The sequence below is a fragment of the Ahaetulla prasina genome, chromosome 3 (assembly GCF_028640845.1).
Source record: "Ahaetulla prasina isolate Xishuangbanna chromosome 3, ASM2864084v1, whole genome shotgun sequence".
NCBI lineage: Eukaryota > Metazoa > Chordata > Lepidosauria > Squamata > Colubridae > Ahaetulla > Ahaetulla prasina.
Genome location: NC_080541.1, coordinates 99,895,105 through 99,914,028, shown reverse-complemented (window position 1 = coordinate 99,914,028; position 18,924 = coordinate 99,895,105). Strand labels below are relative to the sequence as shown.

At 36.4% G+C, this 18,924-nt stretch overlaps 1 protein-coding gene across 1 annotated transcript in view; it reads right to left on the bottom strand.

Annotated features, from left to right (window-relative positions):
* Positions 1-18,924, bottom strand: part of CTNND2 (catenin delta 2) — a 546,840-nt gene that overhangs the window by 233,502 nt on the left and 294,414 nt on the right. Inside the window, exon 8 of the mRNA XM_058176992.1 lies at positions 5,159-5,353. Within this exon, the coding sequence (XP_058032975.1) occupies positions 5,159-5,353 (195 nt within the window). The remainder of the gene's footprint in view (positions 1-5,158; positions 5,354-18,924) is intronic.

Here is an 18,924-nt window from a genome sequence, read left to right as displayed (position 1 = left end):
TGGCCTATGCACAGTCACTCATGCTCTTGTTACCTCCCGCCTGGATTATTGCAATGCTCTCTACATGGGGCTCCCTTTGAGATGCACTCGGAGGCTTCAGTTGGTCCAGAATGCAGCTGCGTGGGTGATAGAGGGAGTCTCACGTAGCTCCCATGTGACACCTCTCCTGCGCAGACTGCACTGGCTTCCTGTTGCCTTTCGGGTGCATTTCAAGGTTTTGGTTACCACCTTTAAAGCGCTCCATGGCTTGGGGCCTGGGTACTTACGGGACCGCCTGCTGTTACTTCATGCCTCCCACCAACCCGTACGCTCACAGAGAGAGGGTCTTCTCAGGGTGCCGTCCGCCAGACAATGTCGGCTGGCGGCCTCCAGGGGAAGATCCTTCTCTGTGGGGGCTCCTACCCTTTGGAATGAACTTCCCCCTGGTTTACGTCAAATACCTGACCTTCGGACCTTTCGCCGCAAACTGAAAACATATCTGTTTGTTCGCGCGGGGCTTTCTTAAATTGTTTAGATTTTAAATTTTAAATTTCATTTAAGTTTAAATTGGTGTTTTTTTTAGATTTTTAACCATTTTAATTTCGGCCACACTGTATAATAAGTTTTTTTATTTACTTTTAATTGTACATTGTTTCTTTTTACCTTGGCTGTACACCGCCCTGAGTCCTTCAGGAGAAGGGCGGTTTATAAATCTAATAAAATAATAATAATAATAAATAATTTTTTTGGTCGTGGGCTGGGGGAGGCACTTCATTAACACTCTTCCGGGTTCTAGCAGCGCCCCCTACACCCTGTTTTTGGTCCCAAGCGGCTTCAGGGAGGCTTGCAAGGCCCAAAATGGGTGATGTGGGGTGTGGCCCGCATGCACGGGGGAAAGGATGTTCACACGCGCATGTGCTGTGGGAGCAGGGATCATGCGCACATGCATGGGGAGAGGGGATCACGTGTACATGTGCAGGGGGTGGGCCCGTGGGGGGCACTGCATTATGGGTGTGGGCACACGTGCGCACGACCCCCTGTGCTCCCTCCACTTTTGGCATGCAATGGGAAAAAGGTTAGTCATCACTGCTATAGGACAATTAAAACCAATACTAGGGTGAAATTGGCAGGAAATGTTGAGATTACTGTCATGAAGGATCCTTTATTTCTTTGCAGGGTGCTGCCAAGGTATGAGTCTGATAGTCCATTTTCAACTAACACATTTTATTAAAAAGCTATGGTTAACTTTATCAATAAAAGGCAAAAGATTTTCATGATCTGAAGAGAAACAGGAGATGCATGGAGTGGTTAAACTGATAAAATTTATTTAAATTTAACGCTTATTAAAATTTATGCTTTTTAATTAACATTTAATTTAATTAACTAATTAATTAATTTAATTAACATTAGTCAAAGGATACTAAACAGACTCCTCCTGATTTGTCTGCAGTAGACTAACACTGCTATCCAAAGTTATGTCTCTGCTTCCATTCTGTAATAATACTTTAAAATATATACGTATATTATACATGTTGTGTGTATAGTATATAATATAAATTGCATATAAAACATTTTAAAACAAGGAACTAATCAACCAACAATAAAAGAATAAAGATGGCAGAATGGCCAAAACCTTCCGGTGAAGAAAGAAAGAGGGCTTCAATCACCAAATGTTTGGGCAGGGAGCCAGGCCTTCAAGACCCTTTGAAAGTGTGGGGGCTTAAAGAGAAACCTGATTCCAGAGGGCAGAAGCTGCTACTTTATCTGTTTGCTTAGACTCTACAGATTATTGATTGCTGGCTCAGATACATAGATGTCAGCCTAATGTACCAAACACTTCTCACAAATCCTTACTTAATTATCTTAATCCTTTTTTTAAAAAAAAAACTTCAATATGGGGTTCTGATTTTAGCAACATACATCCTAAATTACTTCGGCTTAGTAACCTTAAAAGGAGAAAGCTGGAGAACAATTGGTGACAAAATCATTACTTGCATTGGTATAACTCTTTCACCTGGGAATATAGCCATGTAGACAACCCAGGACTTAGGTAGAGAGAGTGTGAGTGTGAAGGTCCCAGCAGTGGGGGTGAGCATCAGTGAGACACTTTTTTCTCCTACCTGCTACAAGTTATGAAAAGACAAATTTGCAATATATGTTTTTAATTTATGACTAAAAGCTATTGTAAAAGGTTTTTTAATGTAGTACATTTGATACGGATTTTAGTTTGATAAATTTCACTTTTGTGCTTAATGGCTCTATTATCTTCCCTGCCATTAATCCCTTTCCAAATATACAGAGGAGAGGAAAGGCTCTAATAATAACCTTGCATTTAGGAACTGGTATAGGATTCGGAAAGCTTAGCAAACTGAGTTTATCTTTCTGACTGAAAAGCCACCTCCAAATCACCAGTTCTCAAAAAGTGAGAACTCAGAGCACCAGACTAAATTTAGATCATTCACAATATAACATCATACTAGATAGCTGCTTTAAAAAAGACACTAAGAGTCTCCCAGCTTTATTTTGAAGGTCCACACATTTTATAATTAGCATACTGGAAAAGATTTGTCCGCATTTATTTCTGAATAATTCAAGCAGTGATGAACCAAATTATTACTTATTGAATAGCACATTGGAATATTCAGGAATTTTTACATGTAATATAGGGGCAGTTTCAATCATTACTGAAACAGAGATGCAGTTTATTCATCCTATAGAACAGAGCTCCCCAACCTTTCAGGCTATTTATCTTGCTAACAGTAATAAAGGGATAACAGAAATATAGAAAAGTTTAGCTAATATAGTAGATTTCCTTTCCTTCATTATTATCACTGTCCACTTAAATTGAAAAGTCATCTTGGATAATGTTTAATAGTCTTTTCATATAGCACATCATTGATTATATATTATACAGCAGTGCAAAAATCATCCCAGTTTGAAATTATGTACTACATATATCTTTCTCTGTTTTTCACATCAAATGATTTGCTGAGGCAGAAATAAACTTTAATAGATTCTAAATCATCATATTGGGTCCAAGTAAGTTTAATTTTGTTAAAGTATTAAAATCAGCTATTAATCTTTATTTACTGACACAAATCAGATGTGAACTAAGCCATCAACCTCTCAACAGAAGAATCCATAATACTGAAGTTAAATAGATATTTCTGTTTGAATTGTTAAGTCATCAATGTAGGACATTCATAATACATTCATTCTTTATTATCAGCAATACCAAATTTGTAGCAATTTGAGGGGGAGGGGTGCTATGAAAAGCAGTATCAGTTATTCCGTTTCAAATTATGTTTTTGGAATAATAAAGATTGTATTACATGATACATTTTGGGCCTGAAACCAGACATTAAGCTATTTCAGGCATAACAAATAAATTGCTCAATAACAGTTTATCATTAGTGAAGATAATTGCTGGTTTAAGTATAAAGACAACATTAGCGAGATTAAGTTATTATTCTTTTAATTTCTCCCATGACAATTTCTATGCACATTAGAGAACAAAAGCATAATAAAATCCAAAAGAAAACAGAAAAGAACATCCAACATCAACTGTAATATTCTCTTAGAAAAGTTGGGATTTAAAATCTTTTGCTTTACATTAGAAATATAACTGGAGGCCTTTTCTTAATCTCCATCCCCCTTCCAACTTCATTTAGAATGTCTTAAGATTTTGACTTACAGACATGTATATTCAGAAGAAGAGATTTATTTAGATATCTGGCCCCTGATCACAAGCCATTCCATCTTAAAAGGCTGCTCCAACTATCAGGAATAGTCCTGGATACGTATTGGGACCCCTGACTAGAAAATGTCTTAATTGCTACATCTGCCTAAAGTAAAAAAAAATTAAATGTTTTTTTTAAAAACCCAAACATGTGAATTTCTTACTGCTCATAACAAGTTTATTGACTTTCCAACAGGATGTTGTAATTTGCTTCCTCTCTCCTAGTACTGTGCTTTTTACTTTTGAGATACATGTTTAGGATATTAAGACATAATGTAAGAAGGAGATTTTAATGGTTACTCTAACATTAGGAATCAAGAACAACAAAGAGGCTATTTCCCTGCATGCTGATAAGAAACTCTAAAAATATGATTGTCGAATATTGTACATATTAATACTCAGTATGATCCTGAGAGTACAATTCTGTGGAGATGGCTAAAGCATTTGTGAAAAATCATGAGACTGAAAAGCATGGAAGAACTATAAACTGTACTTACTTAAACTAACAACCTTCAGGAAGAAATTTCCAAGCTATCCAAGTCTGCCTAAAATAGGATTACCGATAATTGCATCCACCTACTGAACTGCCATATGTAGGAAGCATGAAGACCAAGACTAGAAAAATGAAAGCATAGATATGTCTCCAACAGAGAAGACTAGAATTTAGTAGAATCAAATCAATCTTCTGGTTTTACAATTGCTCTTCTTTGAAGTGAGAGCAAACTTCAACATTACAAAGAAAACAAAATAAAAACAAATAACAGGACAATAACATCTAACTTTAACCCTCTTTAATATAAAAACAATTTTGGTTTTGACTGGTGTGAGTGTCAGATCCTTTCACATATTAATTGCCATTACTGATTTAGTTAGGGTTTTTACTTACAGAGTTGTAAAATTTTATAGAGTTTTTACATATAGAGTTATTTTCCATGGCTAAAGTGAACATTTCCCAATTAAGAACCGTATACCAACATGTTTGATATATGATCATGTATTTCTGCATTACAAATGAATCAATGGTTCTGTAAGTTTGACTGTAATACATTACTACTTTACATGGAGTGGACAGAAAAAAATTAATAAATGGATGAACACATGCATATATGTATATATATATGAAGTGGGAAAGAAATTTATTGTTCAATGCCTCATTAATTTGCTCATTCTCCAAATTATTAAACAATCCCATTGTAAATGATATATTAATGACATGACTTTGTCATGTTCTATCCACCTTCAGCAAATTAACAATCAAGGAAAGAATGCTCGACAGCAAAGTTAAAGATAAATAGACCACTTTGTTGGAATTATTGATGCACTTACAATTTAAAATTTTTCCACATGTGAATTCAGTCACTTTATTTGTAACAGCTGATTACCATTTAAAGTAATGTACCTACCCAGGTAAGAAGCAAAACAACCTGCATTTCCACCTACCTGTGCTAGTGCGATATGTGCCTGTAAGTGCTGGTTGAAGAGGGTCTCCCTGACTCTGGCTGAGACTCCTCATAGGCGGCTTCTGATACACTCTGTCCTCATAAATAGGATCTATGTGATGCTCTGGAGATTGTAGTGCCCTTAGTTCTGAGCCCAGGTGGCTATGTTGACTTGTGTATGAAGCCCGGGATCCAGCTGCAAAATAAAGTGATATCAGAAACTTTATGAGGAAAAAAAAAAGCATCTACAAAGAGAGATATTCCTATTACTAATATTAAGAATTTTTTATTTTTTATTTTTTTTTATTTCTTTTGTCACAACAGTATACACAAACAATTGTCATAGATAAAACAACATATTTTGAAGAAAATATACATATACGTACAAAAATATGCATCAACTATATCAATCTGATATGATGAAGGGAACAATAGGACAGGAACGGTAGGCACTTTTGTGCTCTTATGCACGCCCCTTAATTCATTATTAAATTTATTTATTTATTTAATTCATTATTAAAAACTTCTGGTAAGTAAAAGCAAAAACTTTTTTAAAACCCAAACCAATTAAAACAATAAACAAATTGGTATTATCCATATAAGAAGAAAACATAACACAAAAATGCAGTAATAGTTCGGGTTTATTTGCTTACAGTTTAGCAGACCTAAACTTTCAAGGAAACAAAGTAGTTCAAGAGTGACTACACATCAGTTTTTCCTATATTGTACAACAGCAGCTTCTCTATTTTTCATCAACTTCATGTGCGCTTAAGAACTTTTTCTTGAAAAAAGAGTTGGGAGAAAGGTTAGCTATCAGCATCATTCATGTGGTGGATTTAGGCCTTAATCAGGTCTATGGATTTATCTTTTTGTTAAAAAAAGTGATCAAAAACTGGAAATGCCACTCAATGTAAAAGTTACTGGGAACTGATAAAATAGAGTTAATCAGGATCAGCAAGGGCACAGCCCTTTCATTCTATTTGTTGCACAAATCTGGCTTTTTTTACATTTGCAATTAGGCCTATTTCTCCCCATCTCCAAAACAAAATAGCTTTCTACCAATGAAACCTTCTAGATAATGGAGGAGCAAACATTCAAATGAATATCAAAATTAATGCCTATACTTTAAGTTAAACTCTGAAATCAAGCTCCCTTCAATATGTTTTTCCTCTAAGACATCTTCAGTTCTATTTGCATAAAGAATAAAAGAAAGGGGACAAAGGCAATTCTCATTTACTCTTCATTCATTACATAGAGTTGCATTTAATATGGTTCCCCAGCCCTCTATAGAAGCTTCTCATTTAGCACAGATAGTTGCAAGAACCAGAACAAAGCAAAACAAAAACTATGTACTCTATCCTCCAGGGGAAGTGCTTTGTGAATGAAATTCCACTTATAGAAAGTCTGGATCCAAATCATTAAACAGTGATGAAATGAAGCTACTGCAGGGACATGGGCCTAGCAGAACTAGTTTAAGACTATCTTCCACAGTAGATAAAGAACAGGAAAAAGAAATTTCTGCTGGGGAATGCTTTGGTGTAAATTAAATTAGTGGACTTTGACTCAACTAATTATATGATCATCTGTTAGCATAATCTAGGAGAAACAATCTTTTGTCCATAAAAGAATTACTTTAGGGAAAGGAATTCCACTCCACTTGCTAGAGGGTTAAGGCTATCTTTCAATTTAAGACTTAAGACTTTTGCAGCAAACAGAACTGCTAGCTGTAATCTCTCATCAACGAAGTTTTCTCAATTTGTTTTGAGTTGCATTTTTGGAGAGAGGATCTGTATCATGTAGTTATAATAAACTTACACAAGAGGTATAAACATATATCCTGAGATATAATAATATAGGGGCAAAAGCCCTTCTTAACAGCCCATAGATAAAGATAGGGCACATTGCAATTTCTTAAGGGAAAGAAATATACTGTGTTCATGCACTTTTGTTGGCTAACTGAAAGAAACAATACTTAGCCATTAAAAAGGAATTAATCATTCTGCTCAATACCTCAATCAAGATCTCAAAGTGACCCAGGCCCAAGCAGGTATCAGGAAACTCAGTCAGTGTAAAAACAAACAAACTTTATTTGAACAGCTGAGAATTAATTCATTCTCAGCGTAGTTCAACTAAATTAAAGCAAATTCCTCGCAACACAATTCCTGAGTCCTATCACCAACCTTGGTCCAATTAGGCAAACTGCCAAAGGTCTTTCTTGGCAAAGATTCAGAAGACCTTGATACAAAACAAATGCGGCAAGACAAAGCTATCAACTTTGTTTTCTGGCAAAGAGCCCAAATGCCGTTGCTGGTCTTTTATGCCTTATGGGAGGGGTCAATCATCTCTTGGCCCTACTACTCCCGAGTCGTCCTCTTTACGTGAGCTGCTCTTGCCTTCTGGCATCTCTTCTCATGAGTGCATTAGGAATAGGCTCCTCCTGTTCCTCTGTTCCTGTTCCTCTGCCTCACTACTGTCAGCCTCTGGAGGCTCTGGAGTCTGCACCTCACTCCCTGATGGCCCTAGCCCCACCTCTGCCTCTGACACAGAGTCCTTATCCGGGCCTTCCCCAGCCTTCAGGACCGGCCCATGTTCTTCCTCAGTCTCATCACTGCCTGACTCCATTGCCAGCTCTGCAGGCTGCTAGCGGACCACAACACAAAGATGGGATTTGAATGGTGGGAAAACAAGCTCAGATTAAATCATACAGAGACAAAGTTGCAGCAATCTTATAATATCTACTTTGAATAGAGTCACAATTCTCCTAAAAGAGTTGATTTGTGACTTGTGAATCCTAAACAGCACATGGAAAATATATTCAGATTAGTCTTTGCTCAGCTTGGCTAACATAGCAGTTACCACCCTATCTGGATCAAGATAATAACTCATGTCCTGATCATTGCCCGACTAGACTACTACTACAATGTGTTCTATGTGAATCTGCCTTTGGAGATGACCTACTGTTTGACCTAGAAACTGCAATTGATACAAAAACTTCTGATTGATCAACTGTATCAAGTGAGGAAATGCTTCCAAGTTTCAAGAGTTTTGGAAGAGCGACTGTTCCAGTGGTGAAATCTAAATTTTTTTACTACCGGTTCTCTGAGTGTGGCTTGGCTTTGTGGGCGTGGCAGGGGAAGGATACTGCAAAATCCCCATTCCCTTCCCACTCCCAGGGGAAGAATATTGCAAAATCCCCATTCCTTCCCCACTCTGGGGCCAGCCAGAGGTGGTATTTGCCAGTCCTCTGAACTACTCAAAATTTCCACTACAAATTCTCCAAATTACTCAAAATTTCCACTACCAGTTCTCCAGAACCTGTCAGAACCTGCTGGATTTCACCCCTGGCCTGTTCCCTTTTTACTGTTTCTGTTTTCATCCCAACATTAACCAGCAGGAACTGGTGAGTCATATATGCAAAACAAAAACAAAACAAAAAAGGCAATAGAGTCTTCTCTCTTTCTGCCTATACAGTTTTGCATGCTTCCAAAGCAGTCCCCAGCAAGCAAATGAAACTTCTGTAAATTTATAAAAAACACAAAAAACTAGAAATTAAAGCCAGGTAACTGTCATTATTTTAATGTCCATGATGAGGTACTTATTTAGGTTTATTTAATTTTGGATCAGGATCCAACAATGTAAACCATGTACCCCACCAGGTGCTATAAAACATGCTATGAGGCTCAGTAATGGATATGATGATTTCAAACTGTATTTTAAGCGGTACATTCCTTGAAATTTATGCTGGACTATCTCCTTAAATGTCATGGAGGGCAGTGGAATTATTTTTACAAGTAGATTAACAGCTTAATAGTGAGGTTCAACAGACTTGTAAGAACCTTTTGTGAAATGAGTATCAGATCCAGGAACACATCCAACAATCTACTGTGATGTACTTGGGTTGGCCAGTGTGTTGACTGAGTAAGATTTTGTGAAGAAAAAAAGTTTAAGACTATACATGCCAGTGATTATACTGGGTCTATCTTATATCAGAAAACTATTATTGAAATTAAGAGGCTAATATTTTTTTTCTTCGTGCACAAATATACAGTTCTGTTAAATGCTTCATTTTTTCAATTGGTATGCACACAAGCATGAACATATGTAAACATTTAAAAGATTTCTACACATATACTATATGTGAAAGAACAGATATTTTGTATATCTTATAATACCTTGTCTGCCTTTTCTGATAAAATAAATATATAAAAGCTTTTTATTTATTTACTGTTTTTGTAACCTAAGTCAATCTGGACATTCTGGGAACTATACAATAGAATAAACCCATAAAAACAGCATATAATAAAAATAATAATAATCAACCCACCATAAGATTGAAGTCATTAAGCATAATACAAAGCATCAAGAATGAAAGAGCTCCATGAATCTCCATGGCAGAGTTTAAAGGTTGGAAATCGTGACAGAGAAAACTTTCCAAATAGCCCATTTCCCCTAAGTCTCATATGAAAAAGAACTTTTTGTGTGTTCTCTCAAAATGTTAAACATAGCAAAGAACATCAAATCCTGTGGCATAAGACACTAGAGCAGCTACGGCTTCAAGTGCTATGGTCTTTCGTGATTAAAGACTGGAGTCTTTAATTCCTCTTCTTCTCAGGTAGAAATAGAATCACTGAAGCTACAGTGTCTCCAACTCCCAACTTTTTTTAGATGGTTCACCAGAATACCACAGCTGATTGTAATGAAAGCTACCAAGACACCTATAATGACCAAAAAGATACACTCCTTCTCTTAACCTGTGACAAAAGTAATCAGAGCAACCCATAATATTTTTAATCCATGACTAGGCCTGAATCTTGACAGGAAAGGATCTACCAGATAAAATGTCTTCTTTCTAGCCAAGCCACTTCGACATTCAGAACCTAAGAAAGGTGATTAATATATTTAATGGAACAAGAGAAAAAACATATTAAACTCAAAATATTGCAAGATAGCAGAAGTAGAGACGGCTTTAATCTCCCAAATTTACTACCAGGCCGCAATGCTAACATGTCTTAAAGAATAGATTCAACTACAAAATAAACGAGTATTAACAATAGAAGGCCATGATCTCCAGATCGGTTGGCATAGTTTTCTCTGGGATGGGAAAAATAAATACCATACATATTTTCAAAGACACCTATTAAGAAATGCCCTTTTACAAGTTTGGGAGAAAATTAAGAAAGATCATTATACAAAAGTCCCAGTTTGGCTATCAACCATGGGAGCAATATTACACCCAAATACCACAGATTTGAGCAAAATGATAAGATATGCAGAGCTACTCAATGAAAAAGAACTTTTTGTGTGTTCTCTCAAAATGTTAAACATAGCAAAGAACATCAAATCCTGTGGCATAAGACACTAGAGCAGCTACGGCTTCAAGTGCTATGGTCTTTCGTGATTAAAGACTGGAGTCTTTAATTCCTCTTCTTCTCAGGTAGAAATAGAATCACTGAAGCTACAGTGTCTCCAACTCCCAACTTTTTTTAGATGGTTCACCAGAATACCACAGCTGATTGTAATGAAAGCTACCAAGACACCTATAATGACCAAAAAGATACACTCCTTCTCTTAACCTGTGACAAAAGTAATCAGAGCAACCCATAATATTTTTAATCCATGACTAGGCCTGAATCTTGACAGGAAAGGATCTACCAGATAAGATGTCTTCTTTCTAGCCAAGCCACTTCGACATTCAGAACCTAAGAAAGGTGATTAATATATTTCATGGAACAAGAGAAAAAACATATTAAACTCAAAATATTGCAAGATAGCAGAAGTAGAGACGGCTTTAATCTCCCAAATTTACTACCAGGCCGCAATGCTAACATGTCTTAAAGAATGGATTCAACTACAAAATAAACGAGTATTAACAATAGAAGGCCATGATCTCCAGATCGGTTGGCATAGTTTTCTCTGGGATGGGAAAAATAAATACCATACATATTTTCAAAGACACCTATTAAGAAATGCCCTTTTACAAGTTTGGGAGAAAATTAAGAAAGATCATTATACAAAAGTCCCAATTTGGCTATCAACCATGGAAGCAATATTACACCCAAATACCACAGATTTGAGCAAAATGATAAGATATGCAGAGCTACTCAATGAAAAAAGTAAATTAAAATCAATTCAAGATTTGAAACAACAAGGATTAAACATGGAATGGTGGCCATATCTACAAATAAAAACCAGATTCAAGAAAGATCAGGAGCAATATGTTATACATAGAGAACAATTGGATATAGACAAAATTCTATTAGGATCGGGGGGGCGCGCGCGAAATGATCACAAAAATTTACAATTTCCTCTTAAAATACAAAATGGAAGATGAAACAGTAAAAGAAACGATGATCTGTTGGGCAAAAAACTTCAGGCATAATATAGAATTAGAAAAGTGGGACAAATTGTGGGATAGAAATTATAAATTATCAATGGCAGTAGCCTATAAAGAAAATCTGTACAAAATGTTCCATAGATGGCATTTGGCACCAGCGAGATTGGCCAAAATGTTCCCAAATTTACCACCAAATTGTTGGAGATGTGGGTATAAGCTAGGCACATACTACCATACGTGGTGGATATGCCTCAAGATAAAAAATTTTTGGCAAAAAATCAAAAATTGGCTAGAGGGAATTATCCACCTAAAAATGGAATTTAAACCGGAATTCTATTTATTAGGAATAGTTAACCCAAAAATAGACAAATCTTTGCAATACTTAATACTTCATATATTAACGGCAGCAAGGATCGCTGTTGCATCTGGATGGAAACAAAACAATGTTCCAGGAGAGGAAATAATAATCCGAAAAATCTTACAGTGTACAGAAATGGACAAGATGACACTAGAAATTAAGGAAAGGGAAGAGTCGGAATACTACAAAGTGTGGACTAAATTATATGATTGGTTAGAAAAAAGAAATCAAAATTATAAATTGTAATGTTAACCTAATGAAGTTAAAATTAGGAAGTGTAAACCAATGAATTGTGTTAACCGGATAAGGACGGATTGGTAAATAGAAACCAATGTAAATATAAGCATGTAGAGGAATGAGTAAATAAGAACAGAGAATATATATCACTGCTGATACGGCAAGCTGTAAAATATATAATGTTACATCTGTTATGTGTTTTTAATGTTTTTTTTGGTTGTATTTTTCTTTATTTTGTTTTTAAAAATTAAAAGTTTAGTAAAAATTATTTTTTTAAAAAATATATTTCATGGAACAAGAGAAAAAATGTATTATTTTTTTTCACTTTATTGCTACACATTTTAGTCACAGCAAGGCAAACAAAGAATGTATGTTTAACAATTACATTATGCATGTTAGAAAATGAGCTAAAATATTGAAATAATTATATTTTTCCAGTTATAATAGAAACTTGTATTGAATCAGTTATTATGTGAAAATAAACTTAACAAAGGTCTAACACTGTCTACAGTACTTACATTAACAGAGCCATTTCATTTTAAGATGAAGAATTAATCTCTAGTACACAGCTATATTTTCTTGATGTCATTATTTAAGTAGATGACAGAATAATGTCTGCAATATGCTAACACCCTAGGGTGCTAACATCTGAATACACACAGCACTAAACTCAAATACACAAATATGTAGTTGTATTGTAAAAATGTTAATGTGGCAGATGGCTAACTGAAGCTCTAAAATGTGTCGGGCCATATGGTAAAAACTAATACACACCTTGAATTTTATCACCTCTAGCCTCAATCCATCCCAAGCTTGTGATAATAAAATATTAATCATATATTGTATAATGCCTTGTTGAAAATAATGTATTATTAATGCCAAAAAAGACAACAAAGAAGAACCTGTTCTGTCCATATCACAAATGTTTTCCTACTGCTAAATTAAGGATATATATTTTTGATTTTGAAAATGAATTACTGCTGTGAAACGGCTTGCAAATCACCCCTCCATTGGCATCATAATTTCCCAAAGTAGTTAAATCTGGCACCTGCTACAGAACAGTTTTGCTTGCTCTCTTTCTAGACTCCTCAATATGCACACATGGCTATAAAAGGATTGAACAGTCCTGCCCTACTTGTCACGAAATAAAGAGGAAGGCCTTCTGTTAAGCTTCTGGCGCTCTGAGGCAACACATCTAGGTGAAACTTGCTGACTTCCACAACTGTTACGTGTGTGTGTGTGTGTGTATATATATATATATATACACACACACACACACATATATACATACTCTCAGATAATAACATCTCACAATTTTTTTTGTTTTCAGCATTTTATAATCTTTTTGGCATCCAGAATATCACACAAAACCTTAGAATGTCATGGAGTTAATGTAACAATTGTCTGTAATACTCCTTGCCTCCCCTTTCCCATGAGCATCTTTTATTTAAGCAAAATATAACTAAAAGCTGTAATAGGACCAAAAATGGTTGCAAAAATATGGATGGTCATCACATTGCATCGAAGAGTTTTCTGTATGTCTTTCCTGTCATATATTGGTTGTTTTTGGCCCCTATATTGGCAATACTTACTTTTAATATAGAAATGAGGCTTATAAGCATGTTTCTCAAATATGTCATCTTTTGATGAAAAAAACAGAAGAGCAATCACTCAGCAATAAAAACCAAATGGATATTTTAGATTATGCTCCATTGTCTGATTTGCTTCAGATATACAAGCTGGGGCTAATGTATTTCACTTGCCATTGTACCCCATTTGCTAGCATTCTTTGAAATAAGATACTATTCCCCCCCCCTTAATTTTGTTTCAAAGCCTTATAAAACTTACACATGAAACTTCTTCCAAATAATCAAAGAATTATTCTGGCTTTTTTTACTGTTTCATCTCAGTGCCACAGCTGCAGCTATGAAGGGAGGCCACAATCCCCACCAGGTGGCTATGTAATAATATCACTTTTATTCTGGTTGTCACTCTAAATTATCAACACTCTATGTGGTTGCAATTGCTACAGGATTCTTGAATCATTAATTATTCACTGTAACCAAAATGAATATGTTAGTAGTTAAGAAAACCTTCCCTATTATTGTTATTAATAAGTAACAGTAGGGGTCCTGAAATTTTTCTGGGTCTTGAGGTTGTTCTGGAATTTGAAGTTCTCTGCTGATGTGTGAGACAAACAACAGCTGGCATTTATTTCCTCTAGGAAATGCTCTTCTTTGGGGATCTCAAAAGGAGACCCAATGATCAGCAGTGGGAGGAAGGAACTGCTCAATTGTTTAACTCTCCATGCAGTGCTTAGAACAAACAGGTAAGCAAGTCATCTTGAAAGACAATGGAAATGAGAGGAAGTAGTTAGCACCTCTGCTACACTAGCTTCTAACAAGATTTAACAATAGTCCTTAGAGATGTGTTTTCACAGCAGTAAAATGTGAACACTTTCACCTATTTATCTGTAGGAAAGATTAAAAACAAGCTTCGGATCTAAGAGAAGATAGATCCCAGCAATTTGAAAATGACAGAAACAAAGGTGTTATTGCAGAAATAAACCCCAAATAAAACAAATCATAAATTTCCAAAGTGCAAAATGTTTTAAATTTTCAGTGATAATAAATCTTGCTATTTTTTCAAATCTGGTTTTCTCCACAAATGATAATTCTGTGACCTGACGTTTAAGCACCAAAAATGTGCCCTGCTCCCTCTGCACTTAACGATTCACATAAGAAACACATAAGAATTCCAAACAACTTTTAATGCTTTTATGTTTTGCTACGGAACAAATCAAGGAAAACTATCACAAAAACCAACAACACATTTTATGTGGTGTCCCCCCAACCCCCTTTTTTTGGCCACCGCCTACCTTAGTTTTGCGACTGTTATCATTGTATTTGGAAGCATGTTTCTGAAACCTCATTACCAAAAAATAAATTAAGGAACAGGTGGTGTATATGGTGGAATGTGAACGGATTAAAAATATAATAAGATTCAAAGATACCAATGTAAAAATTATTCCTCCATTTAAAAAAAAATAGAGCTATATTTAAGCGATAAAAAGAGTCAGCAATTTTCAGCCAGCAAGCAGATCAGTAATTGTTATAAAACAATAAAGATTAAATAAGACTGAACTCTACATTACCAAGAAGCAATTTAATGTTTTCATCAAGTTTTTGAAATGATTTCTAGAAAAAAAACAGGTTTTAAAAAGAAACTATAGCAGACAATGGACACAGCTAAAAGCCTGTACAGTGTAAATCACCATATTGAAACTAAATCCAACAGTGATGGCACAAAGTTTCCAGGCAACAATGTCAGGTGACAACAGATACGGTCTGGGTGGTACACTATTACAATTTCCAACTTTTAAAAAATGGTTTGGAACAGTATTTTCAAAGCTTACCAGGCAATAATAATTCAAGCTTTGAATTCCCAGTATTTCTTTTTCAAAAAATCAGAAAGACAAGCATAAAGAAAAGAATGTTCTAGATGTCAGTAAAGAAAAATGAAAAGCAGAAACAGAAACGAATGTGTTTTTGTAATATCTTTTGCATGTTTACTTTGATTTGGAGTAGTGGCAAGAGCAAAAAAAGTCCCAATATTTCTACAAGCACACACACACAAATGTCTTTGGCACTCTAGCAGCCAAAAAAAGTCATCTTCATTTGTTCTGCAAAGGTATTTGTTTATATCTTGTTTAGCTCAATTAAATTAAAGCAACTTGATTTCACAATTGCAGTTTTATTCGTTATCAACTTCAGTGGCCTTTTTTTCACAAACAGTGGACTATTATAAGACCTGTGATTGAGTCTGTCTCCTACTTACATTGGTAGTTGTTTTCCATGCTTGGCTGGTATGTGTTGGAATTTTTTTGTTTTGTATGCATTTTATCTATTTTTATTGGAAGCCATCTAAAGTCAGTACGTAAGATGACCAGCTATATAAATATGCAAATAAATAAAATTATGTTGTATTTTGGTCTCTCTTTCATAAAGAATAAACTTTTTTATCTTACTGCAGTAAGATTTCTAAGACAGGATTATTTCTTTTAAAGCTTTAATGGCCAAAATGAATAGTACAGTATGCTATTAAATAGTATATTTCTGCATTGGAGGATATTGCTTTCTATTCTTACGTTATTGTGCTACAACAGGGGTTGTAGTGGTGTCAAACCCGATTGCATCGTGGGCCAGATTGTGATGTATCGGGATGATTTCTGCTTTTGCAGAGTCAGGAAGGGTGTGGCGTGCACAGGTTGTATCTGGCCCACGGGCCACCAGTTTGACAGGCCTGTACTACAACATCAACTTTTCTGACAGGAAAATCTCACAGATTTATAAGGACAGTCAGTTTACAAGCTGACAAAGCTGCCTGCAGTAATGCAGATGGGAATATGTTGGTATTGATCATGTATGGACAAATAACCTTGCAGTTTGAAAATATTTTGGAAGCCAGGAAATTTAAATGAGCTTAGCAGAGATAGGATGATTTAGAGAGAGCTACTATACTAAAGTAGCCCAGAGCTAGTATACCAGGAGTGTCAAACTCAAGTCCCGTGGGTTGGATCTAGTCCACGGGGTGCTTAGATCTGGTCCATGGGGCCATCCTGGAAACAATGAAGGACTGGCCCACGGTGCCTCTGCCAACTAAAATGGAGCTCAGGAGAGCCACACACAGCCCTCCCAAGCTCCATTTTCAGCTGTAACAGCCTCCTGCAGCCCTCTGCCAGAGAAAACAGAGCTCGGGAGGGCCACATGCAGGCTGCAGGATATTGAGCAGGCCAAGCCCATCCTGGCCATGCCCACTCAGCCCCCCCGCCCTCAGTTCAAACACAACCCTGATGTGGACATCAATGAAATCGAGTTTGACACCCCTGTACTATACCATTCTAATTGTCAAGAAATCTACCAGGAGAGACCGAACAGCATTATACAAACTTACAAAAACTTCAGACTTTTAAAATGAAGGATACCATGGTGCCCACCAAACCAAGTCCTAGTAGATGAAGAAAACAAAGATATTGAGGGGAAGAAGGAATAACTAGCATGTAATGTGAGTCTGGATGCATTGCCAGTTGATCTGAATCATGCACTTGTACACTCCTAACAAAGGTTCTGGAGTCCAGGAAAGGACTTACAGAAGACCTAGCTGTTTGAAGAGTGTGAACTATAGATTACATCTAATGAATGAAAGTTTCTTTGTAAAGGATTGAACAATGATCTAAAGCCTCTGTAAACAATGCCACCCACCCATGCCTTGACAATGGCAAAAACAACTGCACTTTCTCTATTCAGATCTTAGTAAAAGTCATCTTCTACAACAGACCTGCACAACTTATAGAAACCATCACATTGATCAATTATAAATAATTGAAAACAAGCCAAATATTCAGCAGCCAGTGGAGCAGAGGCAGCATTGGAGTTGACGGTGGCAGTGAGGCCCAGAGGCATTGAAAACACTTGCCAGGGCATATTTTGGGGCAGCAGTAACAGCAAATCCTTTTTAAAAAAAATCCTGGTGGGTTGCATGTTTACAGATTTGTTCTAGACCAGCGATGGCTAAGCTTTTTACCATTGGTGCCAAAAGCAGGGGGAGCACGAGGGGGGGGGTCGCGCATGAACGTGCCCACACCCATAATTTAATGCGCCCTGCCCCCCCATGCTGCATGCGCGACCTCCCGCATTCCCCCAGCTTTTGGCACATGATGGCACGGTAGGCGCATTTTCTGCCCTCCCCCAGCTCTAGAGGCTTTCTTGGAGCCTGGGGAGGACAAAAATAGCCTTCCCCAACCCCCAGGAGGCCATCCGGAGGCTGGAAACGGCCCATTTGCTGACTTCCGGTCGGTCTGGAAGGCCCGTTTTTCACTCTCCCCAGGCTCCAGAGACTTTCTAGGAGCCTGGGAGGGAAAAAACGGCCTTCCCCACCCCCCAGAGGCCAGAAATGGCCTGTTTCCAGATTTCCGATTGGCTCAGAAGGCCCAAAAATCAGCTGGCCAGCGTGCACATGTGCAAAGAAGTTGAGCTAGGGAAACGCTTGCGTGCCCACTGATATGGCTCCACGTGCCATAGATTCGCCATCACGGTTCTAGACTGACCAGTGATTTTATAAGCAAACCAAATTTAAAGATGGCATTAAACTCTTCCCACTTATTACTATAACCATGTTGCATCTTCCAATTTATATTGTTTTTATTTGTTTCCTAGTATGATTTGATAGCTTATTTGATAGCTTGACTATCACTAAGTGTTGTATCGTTTTATTCTTGATGAATGTATTTTATTCTCCTTATGTACACTGAGAGCATATACACCAAAGACAAATTCCTTGTGTGACCAATCACACTTGGCCAGTAAAGAATTCTATTCTATTCTATTCTATTCTATTCTATTCTATTCTATTCTATTCTATTCTATTCTATTCTATTCTATTCTATTCTAGTCATCAGAATATTTGTAAGGTTATAAAAATTAGGAAAAGCTTACAATTCACATTTTCTCAACATTGCATTTTTTTCTTCTACAATATGGGTCCTCCTCCACCTTGTTTCAAGGCAGTTGGAAATGTTACATTTCCATTAGAGATTCAACTGCAGTTACAAATTATTCATCAGTCAATTGGATTTCTCCATATTTACATTATTTACATGATAAAAAGTGTTTACGATTTGAAACTGGTTATGAGTCAATTATCCTTGAATTTAAAAACAAACAGTTTTATGAGTATTAGAATTAGAAAACTCAATAAAGAACTGGTCTTTGTATATTTCTCTCAATATCTACATATTGTCACTTAGAAACAGTGCACATGAAAAGAACCAAATTTAGCT